General features: G+C 47.0%; 1 protein-coding gene across 1 annotated transcript; it reads right to left on the bottom strand.

Annotated features, from left to right (window-relative positions):
• Positions 1–1545: 1545 nt before the first annotated feature.
• On the bottom strand, positions 1546–18939 carry ccdc3a (coiled-coil domain containing 3a). Its single transcript, XM_036518400.1, has 3 exons — positions 18560–18939; positions 16678–16852; positions 1546–1824 (listed from the first exon to the last, which is right to left on the bottom strand). The coding sequence occupies exons 1-3, from the start codon at positions 18937–18939 to the stop codon at positions 1546–1548; spliced, it is 834 nt and encodes a 277-aa protein (XP_036374293.1).
• Between the last annotated feature and the right edge of the window lie 880 nt (positions 18940–19819).

Raw genomic sequence — 19819 nt, 5'->3', positions numbered from 1 at the left:
ACGAGGTCGAGTTGACCTGCGGGTTTCGCCACAAAACATTAATATAACCTATTCACATTGTATTCATAAAGGTGGTATTTAACTCCAATAATGGGAGTGATAAAGACTTATTATTACAATGACTTCCGATTTTCAACGCATTTACAAAAAAATGTCATTTAAATGGCAAACCATTCTGCGTGCCGTTCACCCTTAGCCGCATATTACATCAGAGCTACAATAATTCAGATTTTTAAATGTTCAGCGCTGGTACATATCTACACACCTATTGTTACTTATCTGTCTCGTTATGACTCACACACCTATCAACGGTATACACACGGGGTGTCAAGTGACCACCAGGTACATGAGTATAAACCAATCAGCTTAAAAGGACAACTGACCAACAAACAGACTAACACTTCGACGCTTTACAAGTTACAAGTAAGGAACGTAAATGACAATTGGCGCTGGAGTGTGGACACAGATCGACTGGAAGTGATCGATCACCAATTAAGTGTACAAAACATAAATGAAAGTCATGCATATGTACAACATAAATTCTAGCTTTACTATGTCTCTGTTAACTATGCCCTCGTATGATCAATCAGTACTTGACATTTGCATTTAACATTGGTAAAAGTCGCAATCCGCCAATTAATGAAGTCTTCAATGTGCTGCTCATCTTCATATTGAGCTGCAACGGTTGGCATGGCGACAGGTGATTGTGCCACGTGACCAGTCAAACATCTTTAACAAGATAAAACTTCATCCACGCATGCATACATTCATTCATATACGTGGGAGTCGTAGTTCTATTCCCTCACACAGACAAGTAAAAACAGAATTGGCCATCTCTTAAGAAAACATATTTTCGTATTCCTGTGCAGTGATTCTTTATATTAGCATACAGAGTGAAGCGAAACAAGACTATTTGCTTTTAAACTCTCAGTTTATGAGATAGCTATGGGAAAGAAACGGCAAAATTCATATTCCTAGTACAGACTAAATCCTGGCTAAAAAAAAGTTTTAAGTTTTATTTTTGAAGAAAAAAAAAGATGGTGAGTAAAAACTTCGAAGGATTTTTTACAAAGCAATTGTCATTATGATATGTGTAAAAACATGTATCCACCCTTTAATATGTTATTAACATGAAGGTATTAAAATGTTGGTATAGAGAGATTTGTGCATGTATTTGAGGTGTCAGCCACTTCCAATCTTGAAAGCAGAAAGATCTGTTAAGCTTTAATGCCACTGAATGTATGACCGAACAATTATCTTCTCTAACGAGGAGAAAGGCAGTAGGCTACATTAGCTCCACAGCATACAAACAGACATCACGTTCTAGTGTACATAAAAATAAGGCATAACGGATTGTGACTTTTTTTACCCTATAAGAGACTCTTACAGTCTTTAGATAGGGAGAGCGAGAGACTGCCCAGCAGCCTTTGAGAAAAGTCCAGGACCTGGGGGGATCCGGCCAGGGACGTGGGAGGTATTTTTGGGAGCCCTCCTCCTTTCCTCTGGCGCCCCAGCCCCCCCCCCCCCCCCCCCCCCCGTCGCTCGCTACCCCCGGATGAAGACGCGGGGCGCGTCCTCGTGCTCGACGGCGTTGAGGTGGCGGCCGGACTGGCGGGCGGCGGCCGCCAGCTTCTCCCGCAGCTGCCGGTTGTCGGTCTCGGCGCGCTGGCTCTTGCGGCGCGTCTGCCGGAGGGAGCGCTTCACCTTGCGCACACGCTCCTTCAGCTGCCGGTTCCGCCTCTCCAGCTGCGCCACGCGCTCCTGCAGCTTCCTCGCACGCTCCTCTTCCTCGAACAGCGCCAGCTGCACCGACGAGCACAGGAGCTGCGGGGGGAGGAACGGGGGAGGCAGGAAAAAACACCAAATAAAGACCTCAGAGAACCGAACTTCTTACAAGCCAACCAGCAACAAAGCACACAGAAGAGCAGGGGCTAGCGGTAAACGTACATACATTAAGCATACACACATACATTAAATCAATCCATTTGTTGGTACAAACATGTCATTATTAGTTGTTTATTATTGCTGTCGTTCATGTTGTATCACCGAGGACCATAATTTTTAATATTGCCATGGTAACACTGCAGTTGCCTGAATATAAGGTGGAGTTAATCATTAAACTATACGTTTAATTACATTCACAGCCTAATAAAACTTGCTAAAAGTGATGCGCAGTGGCTAAAGGTGGCGCCATTGGCCAACATGTTAGCGAGTGTTCACTCAGAATTTATGGGGAAAAAAAAACTTTTCCCCTGGGATTGCTAATTGATCATCGAGCTCACCGCACGGCAACACCATCCTGCAACCGTGTGGGGAGTACGGTGATGAGGCGTGGGCCATTAGGAATTACTAGCCAGCATCTCACACACTTCGCATCTCTATGGGGAAAAATGTTTTCTTTCTCGCCACAAAGGGTGTCAGCAGCCCATCACAGCGTGTATTTGTAACCCAACAACAAGGTTTTAAACAAAATGAGCCACCAGAAATATCTATATATTTAGCAAAAACAAAATATGTATATTCCCTATGAAAAGTGACATGACAATTGCCAGAGCGCTCAAGTATTTATAAAGTGCCTATCAACTGCTAAATTGTCAGTTTGAGAGTGGGTAATTCCACAAATCAGCACTGGCTGTCCTATAATGCACTGTGTGACTTGTGGTATATAACTTAATCATTGACTGTGGGCAAGTAATGTAGTGGAGGATTGAACTGACTTACAAATGTTTATTTTTCCCATTGACTGAAATTGGTTTCAATATTTGGTGCAGTTTGGTAAATGTATTAAATTCTCTACTTCTCTAAAAAGTTCTGCGAAAGGGTCTTATAATCAGAACTGAGCCAATACAATAATTGAGACACCAAGACACCAAGCTCATTTTGATATTAAGGATATGAGAGAGGGAGAAAGAGAGAGAAGAGGGAGTGTGACACACATAATTTAGAAAAGGGAAGGAGGGAAAGAGAGATGGATAAAGAGAGAGGGGGAGGGTCAGAGTGTGAGAGGAATATGCCTCCATGTTGTTTTAATAGATTGATTGTTAACGCGGTGTCAAAGGGTCAGCCCCTCCCGATTTTTAACGACAGCTAACTGTGGGTTGCTGCGCGCCTCCCCCTTGGTGACCTTTTTCCTAGCCGAGCAAACCATCGGGCTCGTTAGATATCTCCGGCTGGGGGTTATTTTGGGGTGTGCGTCCATCGCCGAAACAGTGCGTTCATGGCCGGAACAGATACATGACTGGGGCCCCTGTTTGTTTTTAATGAGGTGGGATGGGGTGGACCCCCGCTCTCGTGTTCTGGTCACACGCTTCGTGTTGAGGGGCGGGGGGGAGGTGTGTGGGAATAGGCGGAACCCAACTGTGGGGGTACCCCCGGGTCCCACGGGGTGAGCGAGAGGTGTGTCGTCACCAGCAGCCTCTGCCCCACAATGGGACCCCTGCTTTCACAGAGACAGGGGTCCCCGCACAAAGCCTGGTGCTGTTCTCTCCCTCGATTGACCCCATACACACACACATGCACACGCACACACACACATGCACACGCACACACACACACACACACATTCCTCCCCCGCTTCCCCCCCTTACCCCTCTCATCGGGGGTCACTGCGTCGTGCCCCTCGTTTTAAATCGGGTCAGCGCCTCTTTATGCGGAGGGCTGTCGGGGGACTCCCTCTCGCTCTGACCCGGACAAGCGGGCGGACGGTTGCTTTCATCTCGCTTGGTGGAGGGACCCCGGATTTTCCACGTCGGTGGTGAGGCGGCTCCTCTAACACTAGGGGTGGGGAGTTTGCCCCAAGGGCCACGCCGGGCATTTGGGGGGAGCAAGGCATAGCCCTGAGGGGGTGAGAACGGCTGGTGGAGTCTGAGGGGAGGGCGCTGACAGCCAGAGGTCATGTTGTAAATTATCTAAATCCACAGGACAAGACATGGAATCCAATAACTCCACTAGAGACAGTCCATTTCTACATCTGCCTCCCACAGTGAATACACACTGTCACAATCAATGAACACATGCATTTCATAATCAAATGTTACAGTATATGGATGTATTAGTGAGCATGACTGAAAAAGTCTAGTCCCTCTCGAGTCAAAACGGTTTTACTCGTTTTTGACTTGGTTTAAAAGATTTTTGAACTGAAGACTGAACACATTTGTGTTTTTTGTGCAGTTAAATGATATGATAATATACAGTTGTCAGAAACCTGTCGTGTAACTATTTAATTTCCTCACAGGTGGTGAAATTTCAGACTATAGGCTACCTAAAAGAAAGCCCCAGCAGACAACCTGAAATGAAAACATTTCACTGACTGAATTTCACACAGCCTGGTATTTTTACCATTCCCAGCATTTCAGGTGTCTAGAGCACTTATACGTGAGGAGTGTATTGCAGAAACTCCGACGAGGGAATATGAACCCGACTTTGGCAAAGGGTATCGTAGCTATTGTACGAGGACTGCGTGCCGCAAAAATGCCAGCAGACAGCCCACCTGTGAAAACAGCCTCTCCTTACCTCCCTGATGGGGGTTCATCTGTCTCAACCGCCATCGGTCCAGCGTTTGCCTGTGTACGCTAATTAGTCTAAAACAGTCTCAGTTCAAAGGCTGAACTCTGGCCATCTGAAATGGCTGTCTCACCGTGGGAGCCCCTGCTGCGTCCCCCCCGGGGTTTCCTCCCCAAGCATGAGCACCTGTTAATGAGTCAGCCCCAGACAGCGAGCTCTTACGCAGCTGCAGCTGCTGCTGCGCTCTAATTGAATCAGGGTCCGATCAAAGCGGGTGATCAGCTGCTGAGTCATGACCACATTGCACCTGATGAAGAAGCTCTGCGGCCGAACAGATACACGATTAAGTTCCTCTCTGTGTGTGTGGAAGTCATTTGGATATATGTATGTGTGTATCTAGATGCATATCAAGTGTGTGTATGTGTGTGTGGATGTGTGGTATGTGTGTACGTGTGTGTATATGTGTGTGTGTGTATGTATGTGTGAGCGTGTGCGTGTGTGTGTGTGTGCGTGTGTGCGTGCGTGTATGTGTGAGCATGTGTGTGTGTGTGTGTGTGTGCGTGCATGCGTGTATGTGTGAGCGTGTGTGTGTGTGTGTGTGTGTGAGATCCTGTCTCTTTGGATTAGGGCAGGCTCCTCTCATCATCCTCCTGTCATGTTCACACATGGGATTGATCTAGACACTGTATTTCAGGCCATCTGAATTAGGGTTTGTCTACAGATTCCAGCCCGTCTTGTTGCAATGTGTTCACCATATTGGGAGCTTTAACATTCATTACTGAGTAGCTCTGACAGGCTTGTGGCAATGCCAGGACAGTGGAATGCTTTCATTGTGCGTTATCTGAGATTGTGTGCCATATCATGTATTGGCCCGCTTCAAGAGCGCGGTTTTATCTGATTGAAGGAGGAACGCACCATCACCACGGTCTTTGAGACAGACAAGCAGTCCTCATCTTTCCATCTATTGGCTCCCTTTATGCACCTGTCTGATTGGTCAGGCCGCCATGGAAACACCCCGGTAACTCAGGGTCACTTGCGGTCACAAATGGAACAAGGTCACAAACAGGTTACAAGCTTCATATAAATTCCTCAAATATGGAGTCCCTCAAACCACAAGCTTCTGACCTGAAGCACACAGAGCCACAATGAGAGCACTTCAGGAATGTCTGTGCTCAGAATGATGATGTCACTGGCCAGGCCAGATGATGTCATCGACCAGGCCGGGGAAGGGGGGGGGGGGGGGGGGGGGGGGGGGCACCACAGGGGGAAATGTGTAGCTCTGTTTAAACATGACACCTGTGCTCCGCATAACTCCAGGTTCTTCTCTAATGACAAACAGTGCCCAGAGTTAGGCCGCACACACATGGACAGACACGTCCTTCTCCAGGACCTCTCTCTCAGACAGCACAGGACAGCAGCAGTGATGACTAACAGCAGGCTTAAAGCTTCGTCATTGCTGGGGCAGGTATCTGACTGGTGTGGATGGACTGTTCCTGCTGGCTGTTAATCTGTGTGGTTCGTGGCGAGTGTCTGTTCATGCTTGCCGCCCGCTCACGCAGACAGAAAATCCATTCTGACAGGCTGTTAAACATCCGAGCGGAGAGACTGGCCGTTGCTGGTGAAATTCCTTTGTGGGAGGTTTGAAACAGAAGTCTCGCATAGTTGCAATGTTTGCGGCTTTCACGCGCAATCATTCACGGTGGCTATGAGAACCTCAGGAACTGAGATAAGGTTCAGTAAACAAGCAGCTCCTCCTCAAAACCCTCTGCTCAGGCGGAATTAAATGGCAGCTGGAAATTAGGAGGAGCACCACCTGCAGGTAGCTCTGTGCATTCTCCATCAGCCACAGTTGACTGGGAAACCAAATCTAAATGCCTCTGTGTTAATTAGTGCTGCAGATCTGGCTGGAGAATGTCACTGCTCATGTCTGCCCTGCTCCCCTATGGGAGTGGTAGGGGTGAATGGGTGGGTGGGGTTTGAAAGTGTACCCCACTGGCATAGGAATGGTGTTCAATGGGAGAAAACCAAAAACTGCTCTTATTGAAAGACTCCTCACTCTGCCTGTGCTGGACCGAGTGGCCCAGTGAGGCAGCTATCTGTCTCATCAATGTATAGTTCCTATCTAGCACATCATGCTCTCATTACATTACTATGATACTGCAGCATGTCAAACCATTACCGAAATGATAAAGTAGAGTATTATGTGTGACTGTAGCTCAGGTTAACCATGTATTATCTTGGACCATGTAGTACCTCCATGCTGTTCCCTGAAACTGATCTTCACGGTTCCCCCCCCACGGATCATCAGCATTCCCCAGCAGTAATCCCTAATGTTCCTCAGCACTGTTTCTCACCGCTCCCTGGCACTGATCGTCAATGCTCCACTGCACTGATCCATACTGTTCCCTAACACTGATCCTCAATGTTCCCCAGCATGGATCATCAATGTTCCTCAGCACTGATCCTGCACAGGGCCCCTGAAACTGCATTTCCAGAATATGACCTGTTTCCATAAATCCACGCAGGTGGCTGGAACATTATTCGACTCCTGCAGGTGCACTGTGTGAGGGGATTGGAAAGGACAGGTCAATCTGTTAAAGCTTCTCTCCCCCGCTTCAGTAGGAAAAGTTGAAAATGTAGGTAATCGTTCATGCAAAGGTGTCAAACAACTTAATTCGCAAAGGAAATAAAATGTAATTACAACGTCATACAACATCAGTCACAATAAAAAATGAATTCCCTTTATTCCCTTTAACCACTTTACCTTTTCCATGAAAAAGCTGTTTGATGTGGAACAGTGCAGGCTGCGTTGTGTGTTTCTGTATGCTCTCCGCTGCAGCCGCTTAAATGAGCCCCGTTGGCTCTCCCTGACCTCGCATGCCTGCTGCTCACTGCCAGCCCGCTCTGCACGGATTCATTAAACCCAAAAAGTTAGGAGCTACACCCCTGCCCCGGCCAGCCCCCTCCAAGAAAACGGCAGCAGATGTTTGGACAGTTTGTAACAGGTGTCGGGGAAGAATGCTCCCTGGAAACAGGAGTGCAGAACAAAGCGCTGCGCGGATTATTACCGCTCAAATTCCTGAGCCGTTTCGCACAGGAACTCGGGCCCGCTCCGCGAGGGCTCAGAGTGAGCGGCACAATGAGAGCGGACAACATGGGCTCTGCGGTGAATGGTGGAGGGGGAAAAGCTAATCTAATTAAGATCTGTCCCTCAGAGCCGCTTGACTGCAGGCCAGTAAACAGGCGGAGGGAGGGCAAACGGAAGAGCACCAATGTCCCAAGCAGTCATTAGCTGTTCTTGAGAGGAATTTCGGGATGTCTGTGTGGACTACCCTCAGGCTGGGGGACCCAAAATGAGTGACCCTGGGGTCGACCAGCATGCACCCCTCTGGACAGTAATAGCTTCCAGAGTCAAAGCTCAAGCCTAATCCTCCATCCTCCATGCATTAGCTCTACCAACACACTATTTACACCCATATATTAACTCCACCCATGCATTGGCTCCACCCACACACTGGTCACACCCACATGTTAACTCCACTCACACATTGGCTATACACACATTTGGCTCCACCCACCAATATTACTGCACCTATACACTAACCCATGCATTGGCTCCACCTACAACCAAGCCGCCTTCTCGCTCATTGGAACCATCCTCTACCCATGTAATCTTGATGCTGAACAGAGCATAACAAACTTAGGTTCCTTTAGCCACAAAACAGTTTTGCTATGTTACAATGTACATGCTATATGATTCTTTTCCTCTGCTAGCAAAGTTAAAAAGTGGCATGGTTAGTATCCCTTGCAATGCATCTGGCAAAACCATGATGTTCTCACAATGATACAATGATGGACATACAGGAATGCGTCTAAAAACAGACTGGTTTTTCCAGGGCCAGGTCTGCTAGTCCAGACCACTTCATCTCCCCCCACGCGGAGAAGAGACGGAGCCATCGGCATGATAAATGAAATTCCCCCTGCAGCCCCGCATTCCAGGAGGGGGGGCGTGTTCCCCCACGGGGTGGGGGCACGGCGGAGGGAGGGGGGTGCGGGTTGAATCAAAGCGTCAGCCCCCTGTCGTGGATCACCAATCCCTGACCTGCTACAGCTTCCTGCGTGTCTGTCGGGGGGCCATCAGGCCGTTTCCAGGGAGACTCAGGAGGGGTGGGGTCAGGGATGGCTCTGTAACCTGTGGTCAGTGGGGAAGGCCAAAGTATTGACTTAATCTTGTCTGATTTTTGCAAGCGATCGAGGTCAGGCCTCCCTTGAAAAAACGAGGCCCGGGTCACGTGCACAGAATTCTCACAAGAGTCACGTGACCTCTTAAGCCGTCGGCTCAGGAGATCGCAGCAGGAGGAGAAAGGAGAGGAGAAACGCAGCAGGGTTCTCACTCGTTTACGCGCGAGCTGTGAGCCGCTATGACGTGCCGTCATTCGCCGCTGCGTGTGGGGAGCGTGGGAGGACCACACAGGGTCAGAAATAACAGGCTGCCTGACGCATAACCTCACCACAACCTTAACGCAACCTCTCTGCAGCCTCACAGTGAGGGGATTAAGCCGTCATGATGTCTGTGGCGGCGTTTTGAGAGTGTCAAGTGTCGGAGGCACGCCATTGTTCCACAGCTCCCTGCCTGACAGTGCCACTGGGGTCATGCAGCAGAGGGTCCCACCTCTGGAGTTGTCGCGGATATGGCCTGATTAATTGCAATCAAGCCCACGTTGTATGACTCCATTCCTTTTGTGATGATCTTGAAAGTGCTTGTCAGTAAAGTCACTGCTGCTTGTTTGCTCAAATGACTATATTACTAAAAACGTATTGTTTATATGTATATATATATATATATATATATATATATATATATATATATATATACACAAACAAAGTTGATTTATTTTGGTTATGAAAATCTGTTTCATTAACTACTTCATTATAAATGAGGTTGGTGCTTAGTGGCTTCATTAACTGATGTTCATTAACAGAGGAAATGTGTAAATGTCTCCACAGACTCAAAGGTTGACACAATGTAATTGTCTTAATGCCCAGTTGTCATTATGAGGTTTGCTATCATGTCGAAAGTCTTGTGCTAATTAGGCAATTTAGAGTGCGGTTTGTGACGACATTCATTAGTAAGGTAAAATAAACCAAGTTAATCTGAACCATAATGGTTATTTTTGCCTGTGTCACTCTGGCTTGCAAGGCAAATGCAAAGCCAATAAAGTGAACCAGAAAATGAGCTTCAGCCTTTTGTCTTGTGTGCGTAATCCCTGCAGAGTGTTAGTGCTGAAATAAGCTTTGGGAATTTGGGCACTGCCATCACATACACAGGTAATTAACAGGGGAATTATGGGAAGACTACAAATCTTTTGAAGAAAAAGAACAAACGCATTTAATCTGATTCAGTCCTTTGTCCTTCTTGGTGTATTTTTCAGTTACACTGCCATTGTCCGGTTTGAGAGAGTCCAGTCTACCCTGGTCAGGCATTTCAATGGGAATCCCTCTGTACACACCCTGCTCATCTCACCCAATTCATTCAGACCATGCCTTTTTATTCAGTGTCTTCTTTTTTACACAATGAATCTGCCAACAAAAGAGCAGACGCACTACACTACAGCAGGACACAACAGGAGGAAAGAAAAACGAATACAGAAAAGAGAAAGAAAAACATAAACCAGATAATGAAGGGAGGATTTTTAAGGTAGATTGAATGTGCCAGACAGACAACTTCTCCCCAGCTGAACTCCACGTGGAATACAGACACCTCATCTTTTTGGGATTCGTGAAAAAAAAGTGATTCATTGGATGTGTGAGAGGGAGAACGCTGAGAAACCACCCTCCCTCAGGGAAGAGAGAGATATAAACTTTGCTTGATGTAGGCCTGCTTTAAGTCTGTGCTTCCTGAGGTCATGAGACACTTTAATAACTCATGTGGCCAGATTGCGCTCGACCGTCTCTGGTGACCTGAGTGTGAATCCTATGCTTTAAAGGGAGCTTCTGTTCGCTTTTGTCGTCTGTCAAAAAAGTGCTTTGCCGCAGAGGTGACCCGCCGAACGTCTGTGCATGGGGGGGGGGGGGGGGGGGCATGTTGAATGTTTATCATCCAACGGCGCTTATCCGAAATGGGAGTAACAGGAACGTCCCAAAATCGTGTTCCTCCGTCCCCCCCGGGGGCCAAGTCATTATCTGAGTGAGAGTAAGAATCAGCAAATTGCTGGGAGACACTGAGAGGATTGTCTTCCCTTGGCCCGGGCTGCGGCTTGCTCCATGCTGGGAACTGTGGGAAATCGCCCGGGGTGCCCCTGGGCTGCCCTTGGCATTAGCCATCCCTCTTATCGCATGCCGACAGGACTGGAGAGCAGACCTTGTGCCAAGCCGTAAATGCACAAAAAAAAACCCACCCCTCTTCTGCTGCAATTAGCAGAACACTGATAATTGGGCAGAGCTGCATGTTCTACCAAAAGCAAAAGTTTGATGACAAAATGGCCAAACAAGCACCTCAGTGTGAAATTTGGTCACAAATATTAGAAAAAGGTAGATTATTCCTATGGTTTTATATTTTTCAATGGAAATATGATCATTTGAGGCAGTGAAATATGCCTCAAATAAGACTTTAAATATCTTGCATGAGGAGAGGAAAACTCATCTAGGGCATGGAGGATTTACACATCTGTACTCTGCCTTCATCTAAAATTAAGGAATCTGTCCGCGTTTCAGAAATGTATGGCTTTCTTCCTGCCTTATAAACAAGCTCTTTGTAAAGTCATACTGTTCTTGTCCTCAGCTTGAATTGCATTGCAGATTCATCAAGAGTTTATTCTCCTTTCAGCTGCAAAATGAAATTAGTTTCTAACACGCGAAACTCAAAATTAGATTAATTTCCTCTCCCACATTTCTGTTTAAAGATCAAAGGCTATTCTGCACAGTCGTGAAAGCCACCAAAGAGCTGTCTCCAAAAAAGTGGAAAAGCTCTGGTGCGGATCTGCGTTCAGAATATCCAGGGAGCCAATACGGGCTAAACCTTTCACTGAGGTGAAAGGAGCTCTCCTCTGCCAAATGTTCGCTCTCTAAATTAAACCCCTCACAGAAAAAAAGAGGGAAAAAACTCCATTCATTTACATTCCAGGCAACAGAGGAGGGGGGCCTGCCCCGTTCCTTGCGGTTCAAGTTCCAGAATGCAGACGTTCAGGAGGAACATGCGACCGCGGATCCGTGCGACATTCTCGGAAACCCTTCCATGAGTAAATGAGGTTTAATCTGCGGCATTCGAGAAATTCGAGCGAAAAAATGAGCGTTGGAGTTGATTATAACGGCGGGTGCGTGCAGCCACGGTGGTGTGGAAGGGCGCCAGGTCCCCACCCCCCGCCGTTACCCGTTGCCTTGGGCGTGTGATTCGAGGCTCCTTCGGTACGCCTGCTTTCCCACAGGAAAGCTGCTCACCAGAATTCAGCGAGGCTCGTTATCTCTGCATTTCCCAGCCAAGCGCCGCGTTGTCATAGCATCGTAATCGCCTCCATCTGGGGCGAGTGTGCAGTAATGACTGACCCCCGTTAGGGCCTGCACTCATTATCACCTGCATGTTACTCTCTGGCTCTGTCTCTGTCTCTGTCTCTCTCCATTTCTCTCTCTCTGTCTCCCTAACTCTCTCTGCCCCCCCCCCCTTTCTCTCTCTCTGACTCCATCTGCCTCTATCTCTGCATCAATTTCTTTCTGTTTCTGTGTCTCTCTGTCTGTCTCCATCTCTCTCTCCCTGTCAATTCAATACAATTCAAACATTCTTTATTGGCATGGTTCTTCAAAACATTTCACCATGTTGCCAAAGCAATTCTCTCTCTCTTCATCTCTCTGTCTCTTTCTCTTTCTCTCTATTCAATTCAGCTCAATTCAATTCAATTCAATTCAAATGTGCTTACTTGGCAAACAATATTTGTAAATACTGCCAATGCATATAATAGTCACTTATACATACATGCATAAATATGCACGCATACGAACATACAACACTTGAATTGAAAGTAAGAATGTAATATAATATGATGGCAAAATAATGGCTGCAAATCTGAAGCAAATTCCTTAAACCAAAAATAATATAAAGATTAAATGGGCTATAAATGAATTAATAATAATTGATTGTTACTCACTGTCCCTAAGGCTACAGCAGGCAGAAATTTACTGCACTGCTAGTGGGGCTGTCGATACTTCCCTTGGCAGGATTTGCAGTTTTCCATTAAATTTAAGTGATTGATATATTGGGAGAATTTTTGTTTAAATAAATGTCTTATTTTTGATTATATTACACAGTGCAGGAGGAGATGTGTCTTTTTGTGTCTACCTTTTTTAATTGTTAGGACGTGGTCAGTGAGCCTGACTCTCTCCGTCTCTGTCTCAGTCTCTCTTTCTGTCTGCAGTGGTCTCTCTGATCAGTTACGGTAAATTGCGTTTTTCATTCAGACTCTCCTGGCCTGGAAAAGCATCACTGTGCGGCAGGTCACGCCTGACAGAGGATGACGTACATAACCCACCCACGGAGTCGCTGCGGAGCTCAAAGGCACTTGGCTGTCACTGTTTAATTTGGGGCGTGCGTGTCATTTGTGTTTTTACCATTTTCTGCTTCCATAAAACATAAAAAAATAATTTGTTCAGCCATCTCTTTTGCTTTATTTCAGCTATTTTTTGTGGTACTGAGCCACCAGGCTTCTGCAATGAGCCTGCTTCCTCCTCCGCAGCGGTGAGGCCTCATAAACAGTGTGTCCTGACAGGGGCATCGCCATCAGATCTCCCGCCACCTGGAAGAGTATGCATTTTTTCAGCCTGCAAAGAGGAGCGCAGCTCCCTCAAGTGAGCCTTTAACCTCTGACCTCCACCTGATTATAACCCCCCTTCAGCCCGGTCCCGGGGACGTGAAGAGACGCTCACACGTTGCGCAGTCTGCACCAAGATCAGAAGGGCGGCGGAATGCCGTTTGCACCCTGTCACGTCTGGCTACCCCCTTGCAGTTGTGCAAGTGCCCCCTGCCCCAACCAAGGAGGTCTTCAACCCTGAGCCCCCGAGGACCCCAATCCATTTTGACTCGCAAGTCGCTTGGAAATAATCTCCTGCTTCTGTGTTAATCATTGTACAGTGAGGCGAGTCGGTTTCGCAATCTGTGGAATGCCGGTGCAGGTACTGGCTTTTAGAACGCTGTCTAAACGAGTAGAGCACCACAAACAGCTACTTCAGCCAGTCAGAGGGAGACATTTTGGAATCCTAACAGCACAAATGCTCAAGGATGATTCACGGAACCAGCTGGGAATGGCTCTCTCATGCAGGAGAAGGCTTGTTGTATAAAAACTATCGCTGACAAAAATTTCAACCATCCTATTCAAAACAAAAAAAAAAAGACCTGTGTGCTTCCATTTCAGGGATAAATGAGTCATTGGAGATCGACGGTAGATGACTGTCCAAATTGCATCTCTAAAAATGTTGACCCCTTTTAGTGTTCACTTAGGGTCAGCAGATGGAAACAGCAGTGGCTGTCCCAAATTTGAGGGCAGGTTTGATGGAGTTTCCTATCTCTGGTGTCTTCATATACTTATCCCACTGTGCACCATAATCGCAGACTTAATGAAAAGGTATGCGGACACACCGGTCCAGGGCAAAGAGGGAGTGCATGCATAAAATGGGTCACATTCATTGGATTATGGCATTTTCTCTGTCTGGTGGTCTGTTTGATGAGGAAAGTTTTATGTGTCAAACTAACGAGAGAGCTGTGAGACTGTTTAAGCACTTATTCGAGATAACTGTGTCTGTGTTGCGTAAGACGCGGGGGCCGTACCAATCTCAGCGGGGAGATTAAATGCACAGGGGGCCTTTTGATGTGCTGTTGCGCGTGGCCTTAATTGCGTGAGAGTTTGGTTCGTCCCCGGATGGAGGGGCTGGACGGTCTCTGGACGGGAGGTGTCTGTTTTCCCTTTTGGCTTTGGCGTTCTGCTTGTTTTTGAGTCCTGCCCAAATGCCTTTCACTTACAGCCTGATTTATAGTTGTGCTCAACCCTCATACCCCCCCCCCCAGTGCTATGAGATTATGGTCGGCCCCATTAACCGGCCAGCAGGGGTCGCTGTGTCCCTTGATCGCCTGGTCCTGAAGGAGGGAGGGGTGGAGGGTGTAGGGAAGTGGAAGCTGGGTTAGGAGGGTGCACAAAAGACAAGAGATGGGTTTGTTGGGGGGTATTTAATCTTTTCTGAAAGGACCCCCCCCCTACCAGTGCTGATGCAAGAGCCTTTCTCTACATCTATGAATCCCTGTCTGTTGGCAGCTGTAATTACCGTGTGTGTGCGTGTTCGTGGGAGTATGTGTGTGTTCTTTGCACTGTGCCTCTCTCCATGACCCTCCCAGATGAAAAGAAGGATGGAAGCCTGGGACGCTTGTGTCAGCTGTGTTTTACGGCCAGACGAGTCGTAAAAGAGAACTTCTGCAGGACAGGTGGCTGTGGGGAGATTCCCGGAGGGAAGGGGGTTACAGTGCACACAAACGAGCGCTGTAACCACCCCATAATACTCTACGCATACCTCACCTCCATATGCACGTCCTACATAAATCACCTCCACACAACCATACACACATCCCTAACCTCCACACACACCTCATTTGCATAGATACACCATACCCAAAACACGTCTTCACTCCTAAGCACTGCATCCCCATACACACACACCTCACCACCTCCCCCCATTCTCCTTACCACTGTGCACACACCCCTAATTTCCATATTCAGTAGCTGTAGCCTCCTGTGCTGTTTTTCATGTCACCTTATTCTATGCTCTGTTTCTAGTGTTGCTTTGTTAGTCACTCTGGATAAGTCTGCAGAGTAGTCTGCAAAGTGACTACATGTGAATATCAATGAGAGTCAGTTGAAGTCAACTCTGCCTCCTGTAGATTTGTGTGACTTCTCCAGTCTGGCAAAGTTAACAAACATGTGTAGCAGAGAGAATTCAAAAATTAGCACAGGAAATTAGCACATGCGTAGCACAGGAAATTCATTAACCTGTGTGTGTGGCACCCAAAAGGTTGACGGTTCAATTCCCCACTGGGGCACTGCTGCTGTACCCTTGGGCAAGGTACTTGACCCACAACTGCCTCAGTAAATATTCAGCTGTATAAATGGATAGCATTGTAAAAAAAAAAAAAAGTGTAACTGATTTAAGTCAATCTGGATAAGAGCGTCTGCTAAATCCCAATAACGTAATGTAATGTAATGCAAAGACTGCAGCAATATCAGCATGACAAAGAACCAGGCCTGTCCATCTAAAGAGGACCCCTGAGTGATGATTTCACCACTTCCCCTTCGTTTCAGCATTATTATCCGCAGACATCTGGAGAGCAGCGAGCAAGTCGGCACCTGCCGTCTCTCAGGGCAACCGGAACGGAAAAGGGGGAATGTGATGTGTTCCAGCCGTGGCTCTGCAGGTGAGGGGGCATGGAGCACTCCACCATTACACGTCTGCACGGCCACCAGTGAAGCATACACGTTTACAAGGCCGCCTGGATTTATAGACCCAGCTGCCCCAAAACGGAGAACCCTTTCCTGTCCTTCTCATTACTTTCCTTTGCTTTTCCTTCCTTTCCTTTTATTCTCTTTCTGTGTGTGTGTGTGTGTGTTTTTTCTGGAATTCCTATGTTGACCTGTGCTGGTGCACACACGAAATAGACTCAATGTAATTGAAACACAGGTGGAAGTCCATTTTTATGCATGTGTGGGAGTGTGAGAAAAGTTTGTGAATATGTGCATGTAAGTGTGTGTATGAGTGAATTTGTCTGTGTATGTGAGAGAGATTGTGAATATGTGTGTATGTGTGTGTGTGCCTGTATGTGCTTTCATGGGTGTGTGTACATTTGTGCATGCGTGTGTACGTATGTGAGAGCATACATGCATGCTTTCATGAATGTATCTGAGTATGGGGGAGAGGGAGACTGCAAGCATGTTTGTGTGCATGGGAGATGCAATGCAATATTCATACAATATCCATTCAGGAAGCCCAACACACACTCTATGTATTGTGTTCAATGACTAGCCAAAATGGCATTGGATACAAATGTTGACCTTCACCACTGCATTGAGGCCTTACGCATCCTGCCAGTTTCCTGAGCGCTCTGTCCAGGGCATGGTGCAGCCTGGGTGGAATAGACAGCAGTCTTACCCTGCTGTCCTCCTGGGCCTCCCAATCTGTGCTGAAGGTCTGGAGGTGCTGGCCGTGGGAGCAGTTGGAGAACTGGAAGAGGCTGGAGAAGGTTCTCCGGTTTTCCAGTGTGTCAGGGAAAATAGCATCCTGGAAGTTCACTCCATGTGGCAAGATGTTGTAGTTTTCATCCATCCTGTAAGAGCCAAACACTTCTTGTTACTCTAGAGCAGCCATTGAGGCCACTGGTGAGCAGAACTCTGCATGGACATTGCTGCTTGTTCTGTACAAAGCCAGATCTTACAGTACATAAAAGAGCTACTGACATAAAACTCCCTCACTCAAAGTGTATTACACAAGATTACACAGATTAATCCCCCCCATCCCCCAATACTGTAGATTAAGAATAAAATGTTCTATCCATAGCCTGTTTTTTATGGCAGTTTGTTGGTCACAGGTCAAGAGGCTGACTCAGGGTTGTGGACTACATTTCAAGAAAGCAGTCAACAGGACAGAGTAAGTTTACATTGCCACCAGAGGGGTCAATTCTGGTTCAATTCAGTCAATTCAGGAAATAAACTAGAATTCAATTAATTAATCTTCATAGAAAATGGGCAACGTTCAATTCATAAAATGGACTTCAGTGCATTCTCTGACTTCTGACCTGAAATGGAATTGAAGCAAACCATGGTTGTCGCATTTCTTTTAGTGCTATTGCTGCGTTACAAAATTGTCATTTAGCAGACACTCTCATCCAGAGTGACTTACACAGGTTACAATTCATACATGGTGTCCATTAATACAGCTGAATATTTACTGAGGCAACTCTGGGTTAAGCACCTTGTTCAAAGGTGCACAACAGCAGCGCTGCAACGTGGAACAGAACCGGCAACCTCTGGGTTATGAGCCCAGCTCCTTACCACTCCACTCCAATCAAGCAATACCTTTCAGTATCAGATCAAAGGTTATGGCTACAGCTGTCTGGCTGAAGGAACTGGCCAGGAAACAGAAGATCCAAAACAAAGGATGCAGAAAGGCAGTGAAGTGTATCTGCAGTTGGATTAATAATGCTTTTTAATGGAAAACATATGAAGTCCTTAGTCACTATACTTGAGCATGTTGGTGCTTCTACCGTGAACTGTGACCTCAGACAATAACCATGAGTCTGCTGTGGCCTTTGACCCCTGTAGAACTGAAAAGATAGGCTGCGTCAAGCACGCGCGATTGTATCAAAACACAACCACATGATCAATAGTGGAGGTGTCTACGCTGCATATTAGCTTGGGGCACAAGCTCTGCGACTCTCGCCTATGAATCTACATCCTAGTGGACTAGTCTGTGACTCTAGACTATCAATCTGTTCAGGTATAACTTCTTATTAACCAAGAGAAAGGAAAACAGGTTATCTAGAGAGGGCCAGGGCGCAGTTCTAAGCTCCGATTTCTAGGACAAGCAACCTGCCTGGGTGATAGGCGTATTCTGGACACCCTCTCCGTGGATCAGGTGACAGAGACGGAAAATCTCAGGCAAGGCAACCACATTATTTACCTGAAAAACTCTGGCCTGCACAAACTGAAAACTTTGACTTTTATGTGTCCATTAGCAAGTCCTTTGTGATTGAATGCAAATGTTTCGGATCCGCATGTAATGAGGGCAATTACTGTCGTGGTGGTGCAAGGTCTTGCCACGATGCCTGTTCGGACGAGTCCTGTATGACTAGAGTCCTAGAACACAGACCCTAAAACGGTATCAACATTTGTCACGCAGTTTCTTTCATGTATTTTTTTTTACGTATTTTCTCTCTGCTGGCCGTTTCTATTCGTATGACTCAACTCTCTGGTTTGAAGTACAAGAAAAAAAGTTATAAAATATACGTATATTTGTCCACGTGTTGCGCACTCACCTGAGAAAGAATATGTAGGAGTAATTCTCCAACACCGTGTGCGACTGGCACGAGAAGTAGCCCAGTCCCGTGAGGTTGAGGCGCGAGCCGGCGGGCACCTCCAGCATGCTGCCCCACGCCTGGTCGCACTGCAGCTCGATCTCCGCCGTGTAGAAGAGCCCGTCGTCCGCGCCCTCGTACTGGTAGGGCAGGTAGTTGTACAGGCTGCCGCTGTACGCCTCCTGATGGATGGCCAGCACCTTGGCGTACACGATGATCTCCGCCAGCTCCGCTCGGCAGCCCTCGCTGAGCGGTCTCCACTCCGTGGGCAGCTGGCATCCCAGCCCAAGTCTCGTTTGACATGCGAAGTAGCCCACGGCCAACAGGAACGCTGACAGCATCTTGGCGAACTCTTAATCAAGATTCCTCCGCGGAACGACAGTATCCTTTCTTGTTGGTAAATTATTGGGGCGAACAAACTTTCTAACGCCGGACAATCTACGCAAAATTGGCCCGAAAACCCTTATGATAATTATTTATAATTGTATTTTTAGTTTGATAATTCCCTCATAGAATGAAGTATTACTGTGACAAGTTTACTATTCAACTCAAAGGTGTTGTGCATCCATTTTATTTATTATATTAGCTGGACAATCATAATTCACGCATTGGTTACTTAGTGATTCCTCAATGCCCTGATATCTTGCTCTGCTTGAAAAGTGTTACTCACGGGTCTGACTCTTTCTCTCGCGCGCAGGGTCCAGCGGCGAGCGTTGGTTATCATTGACTATTGCACGTTTGCAACGTGTTGACAGACACAATCAGATACTCCAGGAAAGATTAACCAGAAGAAACCAACATCCGCCAAAAAATGGGCAAAATTGGAATATTGGTCTCGTCCTTGGATCAGACTGCTGTCAAGCCGCCCGAGTCGGGACCTGACTCGGCGGTGCTTCAGTGCGTGTCCATCTGAGACATTCTTGAGCTCTCCGTGAAGTTTACTCGGAACAATAACCCGCAAGGTTAGTTTGCGGAAGCCAATCAGACGGCCTCGGAGTTCGTCCAGCCAATTGCTGCACGTCTGGAATCGTTCTGCCGCTCTCTCTTCCCAGCGCCAGGCTGGAATGTATGCGCGTTTGCATGGCGTGAAACGTTACTCATTTCATTTCACAGCGGTGCTTGTTTCAAATGAATATGTCACTTCACATACACAAATATAGACGTCAGGACTTCTGTGCTGGGACACAGAGATGTGGCTGCGATAATGAGAGTAGGCTACTC

Source organism: Megalops cyprinoides, chromosome 23 (genome assembly GCF_013368585.1).
Source record: "Megalops cyprinoides isolate fMegCyp1 chromosome 23, fMegCyp1.pri, whole genome shotgun sequence".
In the NCBI taxonomy this organism is placed as follows: domain Eukaryota; kingdom Metazoa; phylum Chordata; class Actinopteri; order Elopiformes; family Megalopidae; genus Megalops; species Megalops cyprinoides.
Note: the sequence above shows the minus strand (reverse complement) of the source record. Positions and strands in the feature narration are given on the sequence as shown.